The 22,268-nt window shown below is 39.9% G+C and overlaps 1 protein-coding gene across 3 annotated transcripts in view; it reads left to right on the top strand.

Annotated features, from left to right (window-relative positions):
• Positions 1-22,268, top strand: part of LOC124161944 (ankyrin repeat and SAM domain-containing protein 1A-like) — a 228,709-nt gene that overhangs the window by 99,012 nt on the left and 107,429 nt on the right. For all 3 annotated transcript variants that reach the window (XM_046538213.1, XM_046538211.1, XM_046538212.1), the window contains exons 4-5: positions 9,733-9,878; positions 15,703-15,828. In XM_046538213.1, coding sequence (XP_046394169.1) covers positions 9,733-9,878; positions 15,703-15,828 — 272 coding nt within the window. The remainder of the gene's footprint in view (positions 1-9,732; positions 9,879-15,702; positions 15,829-22,268) is intronic.

Here is a 22,268-nt window from a genome sequence, read left to right as displayed (position 1 = left end):
TTGCACGTAACATCTTTTCTTTGTGATTTTTTTTATTAAGTTCCTCGCCATTCAGGATCTCGGATTGGGGAAAATTTGCAATGACAATCCTCAGGAGTTCCATCACAGGGAGCGGCCCACTTACGTCCCCACCCACTGTGGGGTCTACCATCCCCGCTCCTCTATTCCCTTCCCATGGTCTTCTTTTTTTATCCTATACGCTCGCCCTTCCTTGATTCCTCATTCCCTCCCACAGTTGCTTTGTGGCTTGTCGTTGAAGTCACCACTGGGCACGAACACGCGTCGCTGCTTGCATACGTGAATATGTGTGTTTTTTTCTCTTCGTCGCGTTTTTCTCTCTGTTGCGTAACAATGGGGGAGTTCGCGTCATCTCATTCGCGGGGTCCCCGTCGGGAAGAGGAGGAGAATGGTTGATGAAGTAATTCCCTCTTTTTCTTAAACCCCCCCCCAAAACCCCTGCCAACCTCTCCAACAAATATACTCTCGAAAGACTACTTCTTGCAAGTGTTTTGTGTCGTAAAAAAGGGTGTTGTCTCTCGAGTATATACATTTTTTCTCTCTTCTGAAGATTGAGGGAGAAAAGGGAAGGGAATGGAGGATTGGGGGATGAGGGTAATAGTTATAATTAAGTCGCCAAGTTAATGCTCGAGACCTCTTTTCATGGATCTTAAGGGTGGCGTGAATCGAGGTAAGGGAGAAAAAAATGTGTGTGGAAAGGAAGATAAAGGACTACCGTCGGGGAAGTTGTCTTTCTCGCGGTTTTCTCGTCGTGTTGTTCTGGGGGCGTTTTGTACCCCCTCTGCCTCACCACCTTTGCCTCCCCCCATTTTCCAATGCCCACCCATTCCTTCACTCCGCCCACTACCCCCCCGCAGTCCCTCCACTCCCCCGTCTCTTTTCGAATCCGAAGCGATTTTTGTTTATCGCGCCCGCGTCCCTGATTGGGCGATATCCCGGCGATCGCGTTTTCAACTCGGATGCCCTCGGTCCCGTGTCCCTGTGGGGAGGGGCCAATCGCGTCGTCGGATATGTACACCCACCCTGTCCATTGTGTGTCGCTCACCTCCTCTGCTCTCCTCTCCTCATCTCTTTCTCGCGCCAACACCACCCTCTTTCGTTCACCTTTGTTTCCGTTTCGTTTTGTTCGTCCATTTCCGCTCGGTGGGCCGACGTGGCAAATGTATGGTGGAAAAAGGATTCTCGTGCCCCTCCCCCCACCGCCCCATACTGCCCTGAGCGAATGAAGTGTTGCGTGTTCTTTTATCGTATTCATTCCGTTTCTTATCCAGTACATTTTCGTTAATCATTCATAGCGTTGTTGTTCTAAGATTGGTATTTTGCTGCCCTCCCATTTCTCCCATTCCCAAGCCAATGAGGTAATCCCTTTTGTGTTTCTTTTGGTCTTCTTTACGTTACTCAAGTATTTCAGTTATTAGTAGTTAAATTATTTTCAGCCGCAGATGGGTCCTTTATCTTTGAATCCCTTCAAATGCCATCCATACGATCTCGGTGATAATTATTTCAGTATTTCTTACTATTATACATTTAGACAATTAATATTATAGTTATTCTCGCGTTCCAGCAAGTGTGACTACTTACAAATTCTGATGATTAAGCGTTATCATGTGGAAGTGTTTCGTCAGAAATATTGTGAAATAAAAACAATGCCATTTCCAAAACCTTGTAGAAACTTTAATCAGGGTTCATGTTTCGCTACTGAAAATACTGTTAGAAGCTGAACCCTAATCGGTGAAATGATTTTTCTTTGTAAAATCCGTAAGTATTTCGTACAGATATCTTTTTGTCTGGATAGAAGCACGGTAAGCGATATTATCATCCTTATCAACGCCAACCATTGTTTTGCGTAATCACTTTTTTCAGCTATGGGAATGCTTCATTTCCCGTCATAATCACCGAAACCGAATCATTTACGTATTCAGAAGAAAGATGTTAGATGCTTTGATAAAAAAGAGAGGTATGAAAGAGTGAATACATTATGAGAAAATTTGATTAATGGTGTGCAATTAGGTGGAATACTGTATTTGTTTTTATGCTCGAAATGAATACTCAGCGTGATTTACAAGTCTCCTGCGTTTATTTTCACGTCTTAAATAGAAATGGGTATTAAATATGGCAACTTCCCTATTTTTTGCCCAAAATCTAGGGAATATTTGATGCTTTGTTCTTTTCCATCTATGTATTAGTTGTATGCGTGTTCTACGTATCTTTGAATGCGATCCTTGGTGAACATCATTACGAACTCCAAAATTAATGGATAGAATATTCATGCTTATGTAAGTACCTGGATTTTAGTCAATCATAATTGGAGACCCAAAGATGAATCAGCATCCCTTGCCAGGACGATTTTCCTCTTATTGATTCGGTAAGGTATCATGGAAATGTAAGATTTTGCAAATGTAGGTGATTGATGGTACCCAAAATGTAGCCTTGCAATTTTATGTTCTAACTGGCTAACTCTATCTCTGCTTGTAAGTATTTTCACAAATTATACTGAAGTTGTATTTTTATTTATGCATTTTTTTGTGATTCCTGCTTAGTGTAGTTCCTCTTCACGCGAATATTACCTAAAGAATAAAACAATTTTTCAATACGCATTTTTGGTAACAGCATCACAACGTAAAGATAATTTCCCGAAGATCGTCAAGTTTTTTCGAGCATACACGCAGCGAATCTGTTAACTCACCTGCGGAATTGAATATTGGAAAATAATGGAAAAAATATTCAAATTTAACGTTTCTCCGCTCCCGGTAAATGTCGGTTAAAATTTGTTCATTCCAAAATCTGACTACACATTGTTCATGCAAATTACAGGAAGTTCCCTGGGAAAACTGTGAGTTAATAATTTTCTTCGTGATATTTCGGTAATTTAGAGAAAAATGATGGTAATGCTTCTGAATAAAAAAAACGGGATGAGTAATTTTTGGAGAAGAGTAGGTGAAGATGCCTTCTGGCGCTTTTCAAGTGGTAAACCTTGCGGAAATAAAAAAACTGAAATCGCCATGGAGGAATTCGTGCGTAGGCACCCCGCGGCAATACTCCATATCAATGCGAACAAATAATATTCCAGTCCATCGGTTCAGTCTAAAGTCAATCCTTGGTATCCCATTCATCCTTTCTCTCCCTCCATTTTTTTTTTTAATATTTCACCCTCCGGCCATCGGAGGAATAAAAATTCCGATAACCAATCTTGCGGAATAGGAATACCTAAGCTATCCTCCACCCTCCATAAATAAAATACAAACACCTATCTATCGTTTTATTTGTTTTTTCTTTTTTTTTTAATTTTCATCCTGAATGCTTCCGTTCGTCGACCATGCAATGGACGCCGAAGGGTGATCTCTGGGACTCCCAGCCTCCCTCATGAAATCCACCCCTTCCCCATCTGGACCTACGCTCTCACATAAGTCTCCCTTTTCCTTCCACCACGAATTATTCCCCAATTGTGCCCTCGTCCGCGTCTCACCTCGTAGCACTTGGCTGGTACTTCTTGACCGACTCTTCTTGTCGCACTGTTAGGCCGGAGATTCAATTTTTTTTAGCCTCTCACGTTATGCTACCATTTCATATTATTCATAATAGGGTGGTTTCCTATTATTTTTTTATTGCCTAAATCGAAAGATTATTACTCCTGGAGTACGTATTTCACGCTTTTAGATTTTTAAATGACGATATCTATTTTTCGCGATCAAATGAAAAGTGAAAAATTTCAAGCGCGCGAAAACGCGACGCGTAAGTAGGAATGAAGGGAAAAAGTCCGTACGACGCATTTCTGGTTCCCCCTCCCGCCTGGTAGGTGACCTTGATCGAGGCTCTGAGCGCTGATAGGACGCAGGATGCTAACGGGTAGCTGAGTACCTTCCTGTCTGGTAGCGCATGGCTTAAAAAAGGTTTATTAATACCTTATCAAGCGAAGAAAACTTTCCGACCTTAGCCAGTTTTAATAGGTGATTATTAAGACATGTTTCCCTGAGCTCTGTGACTCATGCATGCATTGGTAGCCTCTGACGATGCATAACTCCTATCCTCTCGTGTAGAAACTAGGTCCCTGTGACGTCACGTGGAGTGGAATCGCATGGGCGCCAATCTGGCCTTTTTCAAATGAGGATAAAATTTGACCCTTGCCGTTCGTCTAAACCGGTATTTCAAAAACCAAATAATTTGTGTATTATGAATACACTAATGGTGGGTAACGAATCGCCATCAATGCCTTTTGTTTTCTTTGATGAAGGAAACTACCCTATTGTTGTTTAATAATTTTCAGATATTAATCTATATACTATCCCGCATCATCATTAGTCAACAATCCTAAGATTGGTTTGACGAGGCTCCCTATTCCCCTCTCCTATCCGCTAGCCTTTCATAGCAACCTATTTCTTCTCTTTAACATGCTTTATAACCTGTCCTATCTGACTCATTCGGGACCCTTGCCTTTCTTCCCTTCCGCATGTCCTGCCACGATTGTTTTCATCAGGCCATCTCATAATTTGGCCAACTAAGTTGCCCCGTCTTCTTCTTAAGGGTTTTAGAAGACTTCTCCTTTCTCCCACTCTTCTTAGCACTTCCTCGTTACATTCACTACCTCGCAAGCCGCCTAAAAAGGCGTGTGGCAGGGGATGTAGGGAACCAGCCGTTTACTTATAAATGCGAATGCTCAAGCAAAATTACGGCTGGCAGTTATTAGAGTCCTGTATGGTTCATGGGAAAAATGAATTCCCGTTTGTATCCGTTTGGCAAAATATCTGTTTTAATTTATCGCTTCTGTCGGACCTGGAAATATAGTGGGGCCCTAAGATGTATGATAAGATGTTCTTCGTGTCGCTCAATAAGATATCTAGTCTACATTGTTCAAGTAATATAATCCTAACGTGCAGCCAAAGTGCTTGATTAGATTGCCCCATTCCAGGGCATGTATTTTTTGCTTGTTTATTGTTCTTTATAGTTAGCCCCCTCTCTCAATATCATTGCCTTTTTATGTTGTTTTCGGGGTGTTGGAGATCAATAAATAGAGTGGGTTAGTGATGGGTTTCCAGCCGATGATGTGCCATGTTTGTCGAAAGCGTAGCATTAACGATTCTTGTTCGCCTCATCCTCGCCAAAGGAAATCGGTGCCCTTAAAAGCCTTATAAGTCAGATTGAGCTATTGGCATTTGCATTTTTATTCGTCAACCCTATAGTGCCCATGGGAAACATAACCCTTGTCCTCATCTCATGATGATCAGTCATACCTATTGGCGTAAAAATTTTAAGGCGGGAGCGGGGTCCGGTTATGTTATTTGCGGCTTGCGGCCTTCAATTGGTCAGCAATCCTGACATTGATTTGCAGCACTCCTCTCAATTCTCCTATCATCTAATCTTTTCACACCTATGCACATATTTCTTCTCTTTCACATCCTTTTTTTTTTTTACCTATTCCTGGTATTTTATTCGAGGTATCCCTTTTCCATTCTTGCCAGGTACTTGTCCTTCGAAGATTATCGTCACCAGGCCAAGGAATTTCAGGAATTAAGAATTGAAAAACTAAGAGTAAATAGCGGGTATGATTGCTAGAACTGAAAATATTCTGAAAGATACACGATCTTATCGTCTGCAAACTCAGCTTACGCGCCGCGGCGTGCACTATCTTCCGTGGTCGGTGGCAAACTATCACCTCTTCGACACCATCCCGTAAGAGCTTCAGCGACCTGTCGTGGGCTATGTCCTTCCCCGGCGAGTGTGGGGCGATACATTACATCGTGTCATCAAGGCGGTGGAAATATTTCTAAAAAAATTTCTGCCTCATGTAGGGCGTATGCTCTTCGCGAGGGGCGTTGGAGGATGTTTTTGGAATTGTTAAGGTTCGTCGGTTGGCGAGGTGCAGTAGAAAAGCGGTCTTTATTTTTCGTATGGTGGGGCGGGGGTGGTGGACCAGGGTTATAGCGACGTGGGCAGAGGGGATTCGAGCCTTTTTCCAGCTCACGTGCTTCGATTAACTGTTTCTGCGACGCTACAGTGCACCGGAGTGGACAGGTTGAATATTCACGGAGGGGCTTGACTTTTCCCAGCCTCACCTTGCCCAAAAGTCCCTAACCGCTATCGCATCCCTTATGCTTTTTCCCCCTTCACCCCGATATATCTCATCCCTTCTCTTCTCCACACCCCCTGAGCGGCGTCCATCACCTTTTTTTGTGCATTGTTTGTCCTCTTTTGTTTTATTCGTCTGCCTTTTTCGAAAATCAACGCTGCCTCCCCCATGATAACGTCTCGCCCTTTACAGTCCCCTTTTCCCTGCGAGGGGAAATTTATGCGTCCAACCCGTAGCGTTTCTTTGGTAGCACAGCACTCGTCATAATTCACTATGGGTCTCCGGACTTTCTGCGAGTTTGCAGTTCGTGTTGACCGCTGAACGTAGTGTTTTCAATGTTTAAATTTTTATTTAGAAACAATTATGAACGAACCCCGATTTCGAAACATGTATTAACTCCACCGACAAGAGGTAATAAATATTGCTGTGTGAGTTGAGATTATAATTATGCTGCTAATATGCTTCGGTGTGTGGTTGTAATCCATGCGTAAGTTGATGTATAGTGGCTCTTCTCTACATTTTGCTTATTTTAGTTGAATTTACGATCAGTGTGCTGTGAATAATAATGAATTACGTGCTTAGTAAAAATTTTCCTTGGTGCATTGATTTTGCATTAAGCATGGTGTTTGGATTGCGTATAGTGAATACATGTGAGGCAGTTAGATTATGAGTATTGGGTAGATTTACCAAGATATTTTATTGAGTGACAATTTTTGGAGATTTGTCTTTTATAAAAATGACATTTATGCATGTTTTCCGTCTTCCGGAAAATATTCCCCGTCGTGCAATTTATATTGGTGATCTAAATTACGGAGAAGGTCCGGCCGCAGTAGCGGAAGCCTTATGGGTTTATTTTGCTATTTCCACTGTACAAAATGTGTTTAGAATTTTCCTGAGATTATTCATCGTTGAGATAATTTTCTTATTTTTATAAGGAAGTGGTTTGAGGCTTTGAAATACCAAGAAATCGTATTTACTATGGGGAATAAGCCGAATAATGGGTATTTGAAGCGCTGCAGCGAGCGGGTTAGCTTTTCGTCGCATATATATCCAAGTTGGAAATGACTTAGCAAGAAATTGTTGCCTGCTATTGGTGAAAAGATGGGTGAAATATCTGTCGTGTACTCAATGTAAAATAGGGTAACGTATTTATTGTGTAAAACCCTTCAATATAAAATCGTGCCCCCTAGACTCTCAAGATCCAAGTATTAGATCGCATAATTACCGTACGGTATCTTTGTTGCGAATGATTTTCGTTGAAACGATTTTCGTTGATTGTTCCTTTGAAAAAAAATCTTCTCTTTATCTTGCCCCCTCCATGGCATGAAGCCTGCGATTTATTGTCTTATTCATCTACGTCTGCATAATTCTACGCTTGCCGCGTCAATCGGGGTGTGGCGGGTGCATTTTAATCAAGAAATCGTCTGTAATATTTTAGTGTCTATTTAAGTTTCTCTTGTTCTGCGCAGTAGTACTTAAGTGATTTTCCTTATACTCTCCAATCTTTTTTGTGGCATGGGATTGCATCATTCAAAACTTCTCATCAAATGCCGAATGGTTTTGAGGAACATTAATGAATTGTTCGGTACTCAGCATATCCTAGGTTCCTATGTACTACATTATACATGAATCAGAATCGCAACATCAGATTTGGTTCGATAACGTTGTGGTATAAAACCTTGGTCAGCCTTAAGGTACTGGCCAAAAATCATCAAGTAACTGCGTTATCCCATTCTCTTTTGCGTTATCAACTTTGATGTAACTCGTAGCACTATGAACCTCGGTAAAGTTGCCATGGCACTCAAGGAACTTGGGTGGCTTAGCGGTATGCGAAGTGACCCACGTGATCCATGTCAACTCTTGGAAATATCTCTATGGAAATTGATGCTATGTTCACGTAGTAGCTGTAGTTTTATCACATCGGCCTTCATAATGTATTTTCCACCTCATCGCACTTGATACTTCCTTTTTTTTAATCTCTCAATTTTCGCGAGAAGCAACTATTCTCGAAAGGAAGTGGTACTCTAACTTCCCTTTTGAAAACTATCGTAGCTTCGAAGTATTGCGGATGCCATATCGTGGATCCACAGCCACCCTCGCAAGGGATGGTATATTCATATTTACGGCTTTTTTTTCTCGCTTCCACTTTAATAAATTCTACTTATTTTTTAATCCCCGAACGGCCGCTGCGTAGAATTTTCGTGTGCGTTCACCCTGGGGAGGGTTATAATTCAATAATATCCGTCGGCCATCCCCCTCTTATCATGCCTTGCCTCCCATACCTGGCCTCACCTATCTTCTCTCTGTCTCTCATTCTTCTCACTTAGTTTCCTCCTGCTCTTGAAGCAGCTCTACCTTTTCTTCTGCACTCTTTCCTCTTCACATTAGCTCCGATTTGATTTCCCGTGCAAATTTCTTGCTTCCTGGCAAAGTATTCTCTTTCATTACATTCAATCAAACTGTATCTGCATGGAATCGTTCGTTTTTAAATTGCTTCCGCCATGTTTGATGTATTTATTTATTTACATCTACATGATACCTGCACCGCAAGCTACCTCAATAGGTATGGGGAAGAACGTGCTAGGACGCGTGCTGTTTTTACGTGTAAGAAAATGCGAATAAAAATTTGGTGTGCGATGTTAATGATTTAATTTCCTGGGTTCGATCTTTCAGTGATTAGTTTATTCTAGTCCTTTATTGTATGGGGGAAATATAAATCTTTTTCCTGTCCGTTCAGGAAAATATTTATCCTATAATCGCTTCTATATATTCTATCGTTTATAATCTGGTCTCTGCACGCAGCCACTGTATATTGTGTTTATGTGTTATTGTGTATATAGTCTTTAGTCCTCAACATTTCTTGCAACCCGCACCTTAGGACGTGGTATAACCTTTTACGTTTCGTCCTTCTAATATTTCTGAGCTCACTATTAGGAAATTATTGGGTGAGAAACAAACTAATTGGGTAAGCTGACTGGGGAAAGACTGGATCTTAAATCGAGTTGAATGCTCTTGTGACCTTCGAGTGTTCGTGGAAAAAATGTATTTTTGAACTTTTTATTATTGAATCTATATTGCTAGCTTATGGCATCATTATTTAATTCATATCAGTCATATTTTTATTTAAAATTTCGTTGTCTAATGTCTTTGTATCCCTTTCGCTCAAGCTGATTTCTTTGAATGTTTAATTTTAGCCAGAAAACTTCTGGCAATTTCAAAATATCAGAATTTTTTTGTGATAGCCAGATGAGAATGTATGTTTTGACGAGTGAACCGGCATAGTGATTGATGTTTGATAAGCATTTATAAATATTAATTACATATACCATTGTATTAAAAATTTGATACCATTGTTGATTCAGTGTTTTGGAGTGTAGGTCTTTAAGATTTGTACTCCTAAACACTGAATCTACATTAAAATTGAGGTCAAGCTAAAGGAAAAAAACTCAATTTCCTGTTATTTTATGGAGAATTTTTGCTGAAAGTGTATAATATTGGTGTGATTTGCAAGTGATTTTTTTTTTAATAAGGAAGGACTGCAGTTAAATAAGTGCTCAGGTGTTAATTCTATCTGGACAGTCAATTCCTTACCATCGCTACATAATTTTGCCCTGTCTTAACACTTGCTTCTTTTATGTTTGTATCCGCAGACTAAGGACAGCGAGACGGCCCTGCACTGCGCCGCGCAGTACGGTCACACGGCCGTGGTGGCGCACCTCCTCGAGCACTCGTGTGACCCTACCATCCGGAACAGCCGCGAGGAGACGGCCCTGGACCTCGCGGCGCAATACGGCAGGTGAGACATATGAGAACCCCGCATGGGTGACCAGCGGATGCCCTATCCGCTGGGCACTGTTCACCGACCCTATAATACCTAGAATCCTGGAATTATACTCGAAATATCAGAGCCAGTAAATTTTTGTCAATAATTCGTGAGTTTTTTTCTGGGGGTAAATTTCTTTTCTGGGAGGATACACTTTAAAAAAATACCTCATTAGTCAATGGAGAGATGGATTAAATGCTTCTAATTTTATTCGTTTACCTAATTTTGAATGACGATTCTTTGCGTAGGTTAGAACCAGATGCTTTGGGTCATTAAGAGTTAAGGAATTTCCACCAAGTCACGCCCGCTACTAATACTTATATTAATTTTGGTCAGAATCCAAGCGCAGTTCATACTCGGCTACCACACCCTCCTTATTTCAGATATAATCCTTGAGGTACAATCTCTTTTCTGCTGAAGCCTGAAAATAATGCTTTTTTTCATTTTCAATTGCAATTTCATTGCAATTTTAGTTAACGGAATTCGCTGTCATGAGGCGGGATGTTATTATCTTTTTATCCGAATAAATAACTTCCCTGCTCTACCAATTAATTTCTTGGCGGGTTTCAGATGGAACCATTAGTTGATTTGCCTTTTTTTAGTCATGTGCTCCGAAGCGTGAAATCGGAGGATGCGTGAAACTTTTTAAAATGTGGTTTCCCTTCATTCAAGTCTCCTGCTCATTGGTGTATCCACTTCTGCTTGATTTTTTACCTTTTATAAAGCTCTGGGATAAAAATTCACTTGTGTCGTATGTTTTAGCACGCTCAAAGAACAAATGAGACAAGACGGGTAGGGTAAATTGGCCGAGGTGTGGGAAAAATTTCAAGAAAATTATTTTGAGGGGTACTTCAAAAAATGCCTCGAAGTCTTTGAGAAAACGGCTAATTTTTTTTCCGTTTTTACTCGTTTATCTTATTTTACTTAAGATTACTTTATCGGTAAGTTAGCGAAGCAAGAGCCGCCACGCACTTGCGGTTTTTGTTTGCCGGTGTCTGCCCCAATTACTGCGAATGACCTCTGGTAGTTACGTAAATGGACGTTGACCTTGGTGAATCTGGTCACTGCTTGTTTCTCAGTGGAACGGTCCGCGGAGTTGTCCGGTTTTGCTTACCCGCCTGCAGAGGTCACTTTCTCGCATGGTATGCGAAAGACGTGTTGCCCATCCTATTGATAATGTTGGCCTGCACTAGTCACATCGTAATAAAACTAGGGGCAGTCTCAGACCAAGCGGTGGATAGCAGAGGAATTTGAACATGCAATGTATGCAATAGCATAAGCCTGTGACGTGTTTTGTAAAAACTGACATTCACGCTGAGAGGCGTAGCTTTTAACAACCGGTGTTTCTTCGCTAGTTGAAGAGTACTTCGGGTGGGGACACGAAATGTGTGTTATCCTTATGCAAAATTTATATTTGTCGTTTTACATACTTTATATTCTGAGCACGATGCACGATAGTTACAAATTTCTGCTTCAATGTTCCTCAAAGCCCACGTAATGATTTGTGATTTGTGTTATGATTGCATAGGTGTCCCGATCCCAGTTTGGAAACTAAGTGGAGGGAAAATAATAAATCTCTTCCTCTTAGGGAGGGAAAAGCTAACTTATTAAAACTTTTAGTGCTAAATTATTTTTTACTTGCCGTTAGCATAGCTCTCAATTGATTGACCGAAGTAAAGTAATGCATTTTGCTTGGTGAAGACGTTTATATTAGCGAATTGAATTTGTAAATGACTTTTTTGAGCTAATTAGTGAATTGTAAAGAAGTTATTTGAATAGAGTGAATGGAATATTTAAATTTATTTTGCTATGAAAGTCTTACTTATACTTAAAAAAATACCTAGACTAATGAAATCATAAGTACCTGAGTAGTCCTGAATTGGTATCTACCTATTGATATATATATTCGGTACAAATGCCCTACCCAGAGATTTATCGGACCCACGTCACTAGAGCCGCTCATTCCATCTAATGGGAAAATGTGTCATATTTGTCATTTTTTGGCCGGTTGTGCGTGGGACGAAAGGGATATTTTTTTTAGATTGGGTTATCGGAAAGTGGTGTGACATGGGGGTGGTTCGGGGGCGTGCGTTCGTGGTGACGGAAGTTGGAATAACGACGAAAAGTACCCCACCCCCCTGTACCCCCCGAGCGATATTCCGCGGGAAAAATGGCCCCGGCTTAGGTAGCGATCGCGCGCGACGAATCTGGACTTATAAAAACCTCGGGCTCGGGAAAGATTATCCGGATGGATCTAATATCCGGAGTGCCAAAGGATTTTTCAAACTGGACGGATATTGATGCTTGCTAATATGGAGCTGGAGGAGGAACTGTATATAAGGGGTTGAGAGCATTCCTTTTTCGCGTTCGCCAGTCTCGGTGGGATAGGAGTAAAACTGGATCGGGAAATGAGAATTTATGCATAGTGCGTGCATTTTTTCGCGGAAGGACGATTTTTTTTATTTGCCACTTTGCATCGCTCCCCCAACCCCCACCCTATGGTTTACATCCGTCCCATCTTTCGTGTCTTTCCGGTGACCCCCTGGACCATGTGGAGGGGTCCATGGTATAGACCCTTGTAAAGGAGCTAATCTACTGCTAGATAGATGCAGGGTATGGTATTTGGTTATGGGTACTAATTATTTTCGGGAAGAACGGGCTCAGCTCTCTGAGGATTATTTTGTAAAACAGGCCGTGTATGATGGTTTTCAGAGAATCATAGTTTATATTTCCGTGGTGTGGGAGCTGGGTTGAAAAAGGTTGGTATTGTTAAAGTTTAGGAAAAAAATTCGTTAATATTTGGGCTATGAACAGGTGCTAATCGACAGTTAAAACAGAGTGAGTTGGAATCATTTTGTGTGTGAGAATAAGTATCGTGAAAAGAGACATTACCGAAAAAATCAATAAATTGAAAGTGATATCAAATGCAATCTCAGTATTTTACTATTCCTCGACAGTTTTCAAATTTTTGCCCATGTGTTATATGGTATTGGTTTCTTTAAGAATTTTTAGCTATCCGTGCTGAACTTGGGTCTTGGGTGTAATGAAGGTAGTTTACAATAGAAGACAAGTGGCAGTTAACCTCGCATCGGAGGAGCATCCTAATAATTCAAAGAGTTCTTTTCATTTTTGTAGCGAATGGTATTTGGTACAGATTCAACTTTTTGGTGGACATAGAATTATTTGGTCCTAAAGAACCCCAGCGCCACCGCGTTTTCACCTCCCTATTCCCCTTCTATTCCAGTATTTCATCACTACCTAGTTTTATTTTTCTCAGAACATATCGAAATATTTGACGTAGCTGTCGCTGTCTGATCAACTTTTTTTCTATGTTTCTGAGCACAGACTCTTGCTCTTGGGAAAGAAAGACAAGTCTTAGTCTCTCATGTTTCCTTGTATAATGCACATCCCTGTTGGAGGTTGTGCGCCTACTGCTTTTATTAATATACGTTCTTCTTTTTCTCTGCAGTTTTGGTGTCAGATCCTTTTAGTGACTCGAATATAGTTCGCCTAAAAACATGCGTAGTACTTATCTCTAAATGATTTACCTAGCTTCAATAAAAGCTAGCTTCCTACGAATTCACTTATTCTGTAGTGTTGACTCATTCCCCTCAGCCTATTAATCATGAATGTCCTTTCATTCATAAAATGTCATCTTATTCCCCGTCGATGTATTTATTCATTCATATGTCTTTATCAGATTATCCTCTGAGAGCAGCAAGATTAGTTCTTTACGTCGGCGGTTTCAAGAAATAATAATAGACAAATTAATTCCCTGGACAGGGGCTATCTATTCAGGCAGGACTAAAACCCGCGGCCTTCGGGATGGTAGGCGAGGACATACCTCCGCCGCTACCGAAGCAAGAAGAAAAAGTAAAAAAAATCAAAATCTTTCTCTTCTGTTATCTAATCGAGTAATGAAATTCTTTCTATATAATATAAAACGTGCTATTTTTTAAACTACTTCACGGGTAGGTACCCCAAAAGATTCAGTTAAGTGGCCTTTCTGAAGACAATATTTTGATTTCTGAAACATTTTAGCTGGCAGGTAATGATTTTTCCTCTTTTTTACACCTTCCCTGTAATAGAGTGATTTCAAAATTCGATTACAATGAAACCATTTTCCTAGAATAAAATCAAATTCTCTCGTTCAGACCTGGTAACTTCAACGGAAAGGAACATTAAAACTTGTTGAATGTGCTCAATGTAGGTAGTGGTTGCAATTTCATAGCATGTCGTGGCCGTCTCCTGGCAACGGGGCGTGAATAAGGTCTTATCACATCATATATTATATCATGTCACAGTGTTATTACTTTTCTAATATAAGTAGTAGTTATTTTATGAGAATGATCATTGTATTTGCAGTGATCTGTGTAACATTCACATCTCTGAGGTATGGAAGTCAGTATCGTCAAGATAAGTGGTGGAAAGCCTAATGCGTGAAGAACTTAATCTTTAGCCACTCGGGTTTTACATTTTTTGAAAAGAGAATAAGATTTGAACACTACACTGTTTGATTGCATTTTGAATCTAATTGAGTGCAATGCGATTTGTGCACCGAATATTGCAGGTTGAACTATTACCTCAAGGCATGATTTCGTTTTGTACTGCCTGTGAGCGGTATCTATATTCATAGCGAATATGTGTGATACACTCCAGCGAATAAATATGACGATGTATGTGTCATTCGCTTATAAAATTCGCGCCGTAAATATATGCCATTGTTTCGCAGAAGTTCTTATAAATCTCCCAGTTGCCAAGCGGTGGGAAAGACTTGTAAATAATAATGTAGGCCGTCGTAGATCGGGTATTAAGTTGGCATATGGAATGTGTCGGTATTCAAAGGTCTGCGTTCCGACTGAAGTTTTGTAAACTATTAAGACCATTTTTCTCGTAGCATGAGAGGGGATCCAAATTGTTTACTTGTCTGAGTTGTGGTTCTATTTCTCTTCGAGGTCTTTTCCTCGGTTTTTATTTTTAAACCCACTGTTTTACCATGCTTTATATCATGATTGCCTGTCGCTTTGATAGAAATAGACAGTTGTGGTAAGATTTTTTCATCTGTGGAGCACTTCTGGAGTGTAAAATATAGTGTTGTAGCTACCTACCGTGGCTTACCTTGTGTGCTATATACATTTTTAAGCCGCGTTGAACTATTAAGGCCATTTTACGCACGTGACTTTTCGTCATTTTCATCATTCGGAATTAGCGTATGGATTCGATTAATTATCTGTTCCTCAAAGACCAAATGTTCCTCTCACTCTCGTTCATGCATAAAAATAGTAGTGTAACTTTAAATAGATCATGAAAAAATATGTCATTATTTAACAAATTTTACTAGGATAAGAAGCCTAATGCTTGACGAATTTTCTTCCATAATTCATATAAAAAGACATTGTTTTTTGTCTTTTGGGACATTTTGACCCGTGTAACATTGTAAAGGGTTACGAAAATAAGAAATTAAGAGGTCATTTTTGTTATTCTTAAATAGCAGACATGGTGTTCACAATAATCTTAATCATAATCATCACCTGATAATTTTTGCAGGGCAACATGTTATTGCGAGAGCAAAATCGAGGCCTACAAGTGTGCATTTTACAAAATCAAAATTTGAGCTATGCAATGTTACAAGAATAGACTGAAAGCAGCTCTGATCTTAAATATATCTTGTAATTTTTTGTAAAAAAATTGTATAGATTGTAAGTTGCGATTTACACCAGGTGAAATACTTCTCTCCTAATTTCTTGCTATTGAAAGTTCAAATGCATAACATTTTGTGTATCTTTTCCCTCCGCAGGTTGGAGACGGTGGAACTGCTTGTAAGGGCGCACCCGGAGCTCCTTCATCCCTTTTCTCGTAGCAACAGCTCCACCGGAGTCTTTCCTCACACGCCGCTTCACCTGGCCAGCCGCAATGGACACAGGTCAGCCATCTTCTAAATATTGTGCAGGAATTCGTTTGATGACGACGTAACCCTTGCCTCTCCAGCTGCCGATTTCGAACCTGGCCTTATGATCTGTGTTTCGCGTTTGCCTGCTTTCACATTTTCCGTTGTGGTTGAAGGTTGTGCTGGTTGAAGACGTACATTGCAGAAGATTTTTTTTCCTGTTAAACTACTTTTTGGTTTCCTGATTTTTCAGGAAATCTAAAAATGAGGATCCATTAGATTTTTTTTTATTTCCTGTTCAACTATTAAGTGGTATGCTTTCGTCTGTTTATAACTATTCATCTATGATCAATGTCCAAAAGTCCACACGTGTAGAAATTAAGGTTCTTCCAACCCTTCTGGATGTAGGGGTCATTTAAACGCGCAAACCTTGACACTGCGGAAATTTTGTACCACAAGGTAAAGAGTTACGAACCCAAATTTTATCTAAACCTTGGCGTTTATGAAACAGAATATCTCATGGGACTTAAAACTCGCCCTTAATGTCTTGTTCAAAACAGCTTAACTTGGCATTGTTGAACAATTGAAGAGAAAGTTTCTTAGTTCAGGTCTTCTTAAAACTCGACAGGAGAATCACTCAAAATTTTCTTGAAATTAACCAGCAGCGAGGAAAAAAGTATTCCTTAATGAGTGGCATGAAGTCCTCTTAAATCGTTTTTACGATTAACGTGCTGTTTTTTCTACGCTTGAGATACGTTCTTAATTTATTTGATCAAGAGTAGGAGAAGTTATGCCAAGGCAGGTTTTTGTGTAAGGGGATTAATGGAGGACCCTAGAAGCTAATGGGTACAAGTGAAATTTTATAATTTTGTTGCTAATGATAGTTGTTGGGTTACAAAATATTGCTGTGGCAAAGAATACGAGCGAATTCCGGAATCTATATACAGTCGAACCTTAGTATGTGAGAGTTCAAGGGACCTGCAGTTTTTTCTCGCTTACTTATAGAGGTTTCTCACCTACCGAGTTTCTCATTTCAAAAGGTTTTGGAATGGCCTATCTCACTTATTGGCACAAATAAGAAAATTAAAAATAAGAGGAGAGTGTAGAGAATCCACAATTATATACTAATTATGTATGAAAGTATGTTCTCCATTACTTCAATTGGAATACATTGGTCATTTAAAGAAATCAGTTGATATCCTTTGAGATTTGCTTGTGGTATCATTATTATGTTTTTTTGATCAAGTTTCTCATATCAAAAATATATTGTTACTATTTTAAAATGGCTCTCGATTTACTGGATTCGAAGATGAAAAATGTAAGCTTCTGAAATTTTCTTCGAAAAAAAATATCCCTGTCTTTCTCTTTTAACTTTCGTTAAAGCGTGTGCCGGTATTGATAGAGTCATGAAGAATGTGTTCCGTTCAAGTCAACGTTGACTAAAATGTATTCAAATCTAAAGTTTGAGTGCGACACATGTTTCCCTTAATTCCACATTGATGAACTTAAGGCTGGATGGTGATACTTGGTGGAACTTGGTACCAGGAAACATAATGAAAGATACACTGTTGTATGCTCCACAGAAGTTTACTGAACCGACCCCGGTTTCGACATTACACTGGGTGCTTTCCATTCATTGACACACGTCGACACAAGTCGACTTGCGTCGCGGTTTTCGTGTTCCATTCGGTGTGTGTCGCCGATTGTTGTGACACAAGTCAACAAACGGTAACGCACAGGAATAGGAGAGTTATAAACAAATGCCGCGAGCCAACACAAGTCGACTCATGAGTCGCATGAATGGAAAGCACCCACTATGTCACCTTTGGAAATGAAATAGTGTAATGTCGAAACCTGGGTCGGTTAAGTAAACTTCTGTGGAACATACAATAGTGTATCTTTTGTTATGTTTCCATTCCATATTGAGTCGGACAGCGTGTATATATTTCCCCATCTGAAGTCAGCCAAAATATCTCTCATTTTTAGAGGTTCCTAGATTCTCACTACAGGGGATTATATGAGGAAAAATGATGAGACCTAGCTCATTATGTCACTCATGGAGGTTTCTCACTTACTTATCAGTGATTCACTTGTATCCCTTTGTCACAACCATATTGTGTACCCCACCAACCATTATTTGCCCTTACCTACGACATTATAGTAAGTTACGATTATTTGCAGACGACGCTGTAGTTTACAGAGAAATCCGTTCCAGCAAAGATATAGATGAACTAACGAATGACCTTGCTGCTATCCAAGCTTGGTGCGATGCTTGGCAGTTAATATTAAATTTGGAAAAATGCGTCGTAATGAATATCTGGAAGAAGAATAACTCCCTACAGCGTAACTATATCATTCGGGGCACCCAGTTAAGGCAGTTGAATCCGTGAAATATCTAGGGGTTAGACTCAATAATGATCTATCGTGAAATAAACATATTCGAGAAATAACCGGTCAAGCTAATCGTAAAATGGGTTTTGTTAAAAGAATATTAGGAAAGTGCGACGACAAAGTGAGAGAAATTAGCTACTTTTCCCTCGTTAGGCCACATCTGGAATACGCTGCCACTGTTTGGGACCCTCATGAAAAAGGCTTAATAACAGAGTTAGAACGCGTGCAAAGAAGAGCTGCCAGGTATGTGAAAGGTCGTTACGATAATCTTGTTAGTGTATCTGACCTCTTAGATAAACTCGGATGGGAATCTCTGTCGGACCGTAGATTGAAAAATAGACTAAACCTTTTAGATAAATTCAAGAGCAGTGTCTTTTCTGACGAAGTTAACCATATCTTGCGGACGCCAACGTACTACGGAAGATCAGATCATATAAATAAAATAAGAGAGATAGATTGCACAACTGACAGATTCCGAATGTCATTTTTTCCACGATCAATAAGAGATTATAACGGCAGCAATAGAACTCGTAAATAGATTGCATGACTTGTAGTGTAGCCTACTAACCTATGTAAAACTTAATGCATGTTTCTGAATTTCTATTCTATATTCTATTTCTAACAGCATATAGTAGTATAGTTTGTTATTATACGGGACGTTTTTGGACGGTGTGGTGTGCATGTGGGAGTCCAAATGCATGCTGCATGCTGGTGATTGATCACCCCCTGCCAAACACCCTAGAGGTGGCTCGCAGGGTATTATGTAGATGTAGATTATAAAAGTTGCACTTTTTCCCCAGTTGTACTCCTGGAGTACGTATTTCACGCTTTTAGATTTTTAAATAACGATATCAATTTTTCGCGATAGAATGAAAAGTGAAAATTTTCTAGCGCGCGAAAACACGACGGCTAAGTATGAATCCTGGGAAAAGCTCGTGTGACGTCATCCTGATTCCGGCTGCCGCCGTGTGAGGACACCTTGATGCGAGGCTATGAGCGCTGCTACGATGCAGGGTGCTTGCAGGTAGCGCTTGGCTTAAATAAGGATTACTAATACCCTATCAAACGAAGGGAACTATCCGACCATAGGCAATTTTAATAGGTGATTATTAAGAGATGTTTCTCTGAGCTCTGTGCTACATGCATGGATTGGTAATCTCAGACGATGTAAAACTCCTGACTACTTGTATAGCCTCTAGGTCCCTGTGACGTCAGGTGGAGGGGCAACGCATGGGCGCCAATCTGGCCTTTTTCAAGTGAGGTTAAAATTGACCGTTAACATTCGCTGAACTGGGATTACTAAAACTAAATACTTTGTATGTTATGAATACACTAATGGTGGGCAACGAATCGCAGTCAATGCCTTCGTTTTCTTTGATGAAGGAAACTATCCTATTGTTGTCCCGCACGTGTCTACCGCTCCCTAGATATGGAGATACGCAGGATTTTCCGGCCCCGAGGACAATATTGCGTACAGGGCGACGATTTTTATTTTGGTGGTGTGTCGGAAAGAGGAGGGTGGCGAGAGAAAGTGGGAGGGGGGGGGGTGATGGTGTTGGTACCATGGTGACTGCGATGCCTGTGTGATTATTTTCCTCTTGCGGACCAGTGGCCCGAGAGAAAGAGGAATTTATCATCGCCAGACGGGCGCATTTTTCGTGTTTCCTCCGTCCTCTCCCTATTCCTCTCTCTCTCTCTACCTCTCTTTCTCCGCCATTCTCCACCCATTTTCCTTTCACTACTTTATTATCCCCATTTCGGACTTGTCTCCCCTTTATTCAATCCCTCCTGGTTGTCTAGTAGTCCAATGCGTACCTTGTTCGTGTATATGTATGGATGTATTTAAATTTCGATCTTGAACGGCTAAAATTCTTTTTATTTTTTTTAATTTTGTGGATATTGTTTCGAGTCGGTTTTGCCCGTTTCAAATCTGGTGACTTTTTTTATATCCTCCTACTTGGGATACTTTCATTATTTTGTGGAAGATGAGAGGATTGAAAATACATGGATGAGGAGTTCCGAAGCCGGGACTTTACGGTAGAGTGGAACTTTATTTACAAGTCAATAACTTTATGTCCAGCCGTTCTGTTTTTTTTCATATTTTTCTCGCATGAGTTTATTCTTTCGTAATATGATTTATATAAGTCATTCACTCCGTTTGGACGGGTGTATTAGTACAAAATATTGAGTGTAGATCAAGGGAACACTAAATTCACTTCTTACTAGTCGCTTCGTATGATTTTGAGTTAACTCTACCATCAAGTTTACACATCTAGTCCAAGATACTGCATCCAGACCTTTGGTTTTCTTCAATTTCCTCAGAAACTCCAGAAACTAACATAGAAAGTGGTGTACTTACTCTTCCTACATTCAATTCAAAATATCGTACTTCATAACATATCGTTGAATTGAAAATAATGATGTCAATTTGTCGATATCAGAAGTGACTGATCGCTATATTATTCTACACTCACAGGAGTGATGAGTGGGCTAGTGCTATAATAATAGTGTGGCCTATATGATTTTTGAAGAAATAGTAACATCCCATCGGCATCACTCGCAAAGGGAATGGTATTATTTCTTGAAATTGAAAACAAGGTGGAGTTAGATAATCGTAATTCCTTGGGTGCGGTGGTAGAGTTTCTAACGGCTAATAATGTGTGAATTCTATAATTTGACTTGTGGGGAGTGTGAAGAGGCGATCTTTAGTCATGTAATAGCATGGAAACAAGGATGAGGTGGAAATAAACAGAAAAAAAGGTTCATGTATTTGGAGTTGAGGAGAATAATGAATTGGAGATGGAGGAAAACGAGGGAATCTCAGTTAGGATATTAAATTTTTTTTTTATAAATATTAATTGTTATTTGGATTTACGATTGGGTTTGTGAAATCCAATTCAGCATTTTACTCTAAAATATTGATCAATTAGTCAGGATAAGAGAACCAGATTATAACTTCGAACAATTTCCTTCAAAAAAATTACAAATTCTACAGAATAGCGGTATTATTTTTGCAGTTTTCTTTTTGGGAAGGATTGACAAATTGTAAAATACGTGTCGGTGTAATTAATCGGTAATGTGAGAGATAGGTCTGGGTTCGAATTGTTCCGAGTCGGTCAGATCAATGAAATTTTTGCGGTTTATTTAATTATTACATTTTAATTCCTTTCTTGTAAGTATAAAAAGAAAATTTCTTCGTTATAATTATATTTAGTTTTATTTTCCTCATTGTCAAAACAATAAGAGTAGTCTGGTGCTCCAGTACCGACATGTGTTTCAGTATTATTTTCCGTTTTTTAATCTATTGTGCGGTGTCATATCAGTAACGTATCGTCTTGTCAGTGTAAAACGGAAAGTTCCTCGTTATTATCTTATTGAGTTATATTTTATGATACCATTATATATATTTCAGTGTTATTTTCTGTTGAGTAATCTATTTTTCTCAGTCATATCAATCACTTATCCTTTTGTGATTGCAAAACTTAAATTTCATCGTTATAACCTTGTTAAGTGTAATGTTCACTACGATGAGAGTGGTATGCTGCTCTGGTACCGTCATAAATATTTCAGTATTATATTCTGTTCAGTAATCTATTATGAGCAGACGTTCGGTGGGTGGTATCGATGACTTATAGATTGCGGAACCGCTGGTCGAATGGTCGACGGCTATCGAGAGCGCAATTTTTCACAAGAATTTATCTTTCAGGAGGATCGTATAGTATACATGGCCGTGGAGAGGGAACGGAAAGAGAGTGAGAGATTCAAGGCCCGCTGCCGACGTACCTGCTATTTTTGAATCCCATCTCCTCCTCCCATTCCTCCCTCTCATAGGCAAAGCTCATCGTTTGCCCACGTCCCGTGGACCCGCGGGTGGGTCCATCACGAAGGCAGAAGTTTTCGCACTCGACTGGACAAATCCATCTCTTTCCTCTCTCTCTCCCTCACTCACGTGACTTCGCCAAACCACCCCCACCAAATCCCTCTCCCCACACTCTATATCTGCCGTTTCGCCTCCTGCTCCTTCAGTCGGAAAAAAGATCGAATTAGATTTTGATCATTCCATTTCGGTCCTGAAAAAAATGCCT

The sequence above is a fragment of the Ischnura elegans genome, chromosome 7, assembly GCF_921293095.1.
Source record: "Ischnura elegans chromosome 7, ioIscEleg1.1, whole genome shotgun sequence".
NCBI lineage: Eukaryota > Metazoa > Arthropoda > Insecta > Odonata > Coenagrionidae > Ischnura > Ischnura elegans.
This window is presented reverse-complemented; position numbering and strand designations above follow the sequence as displayed.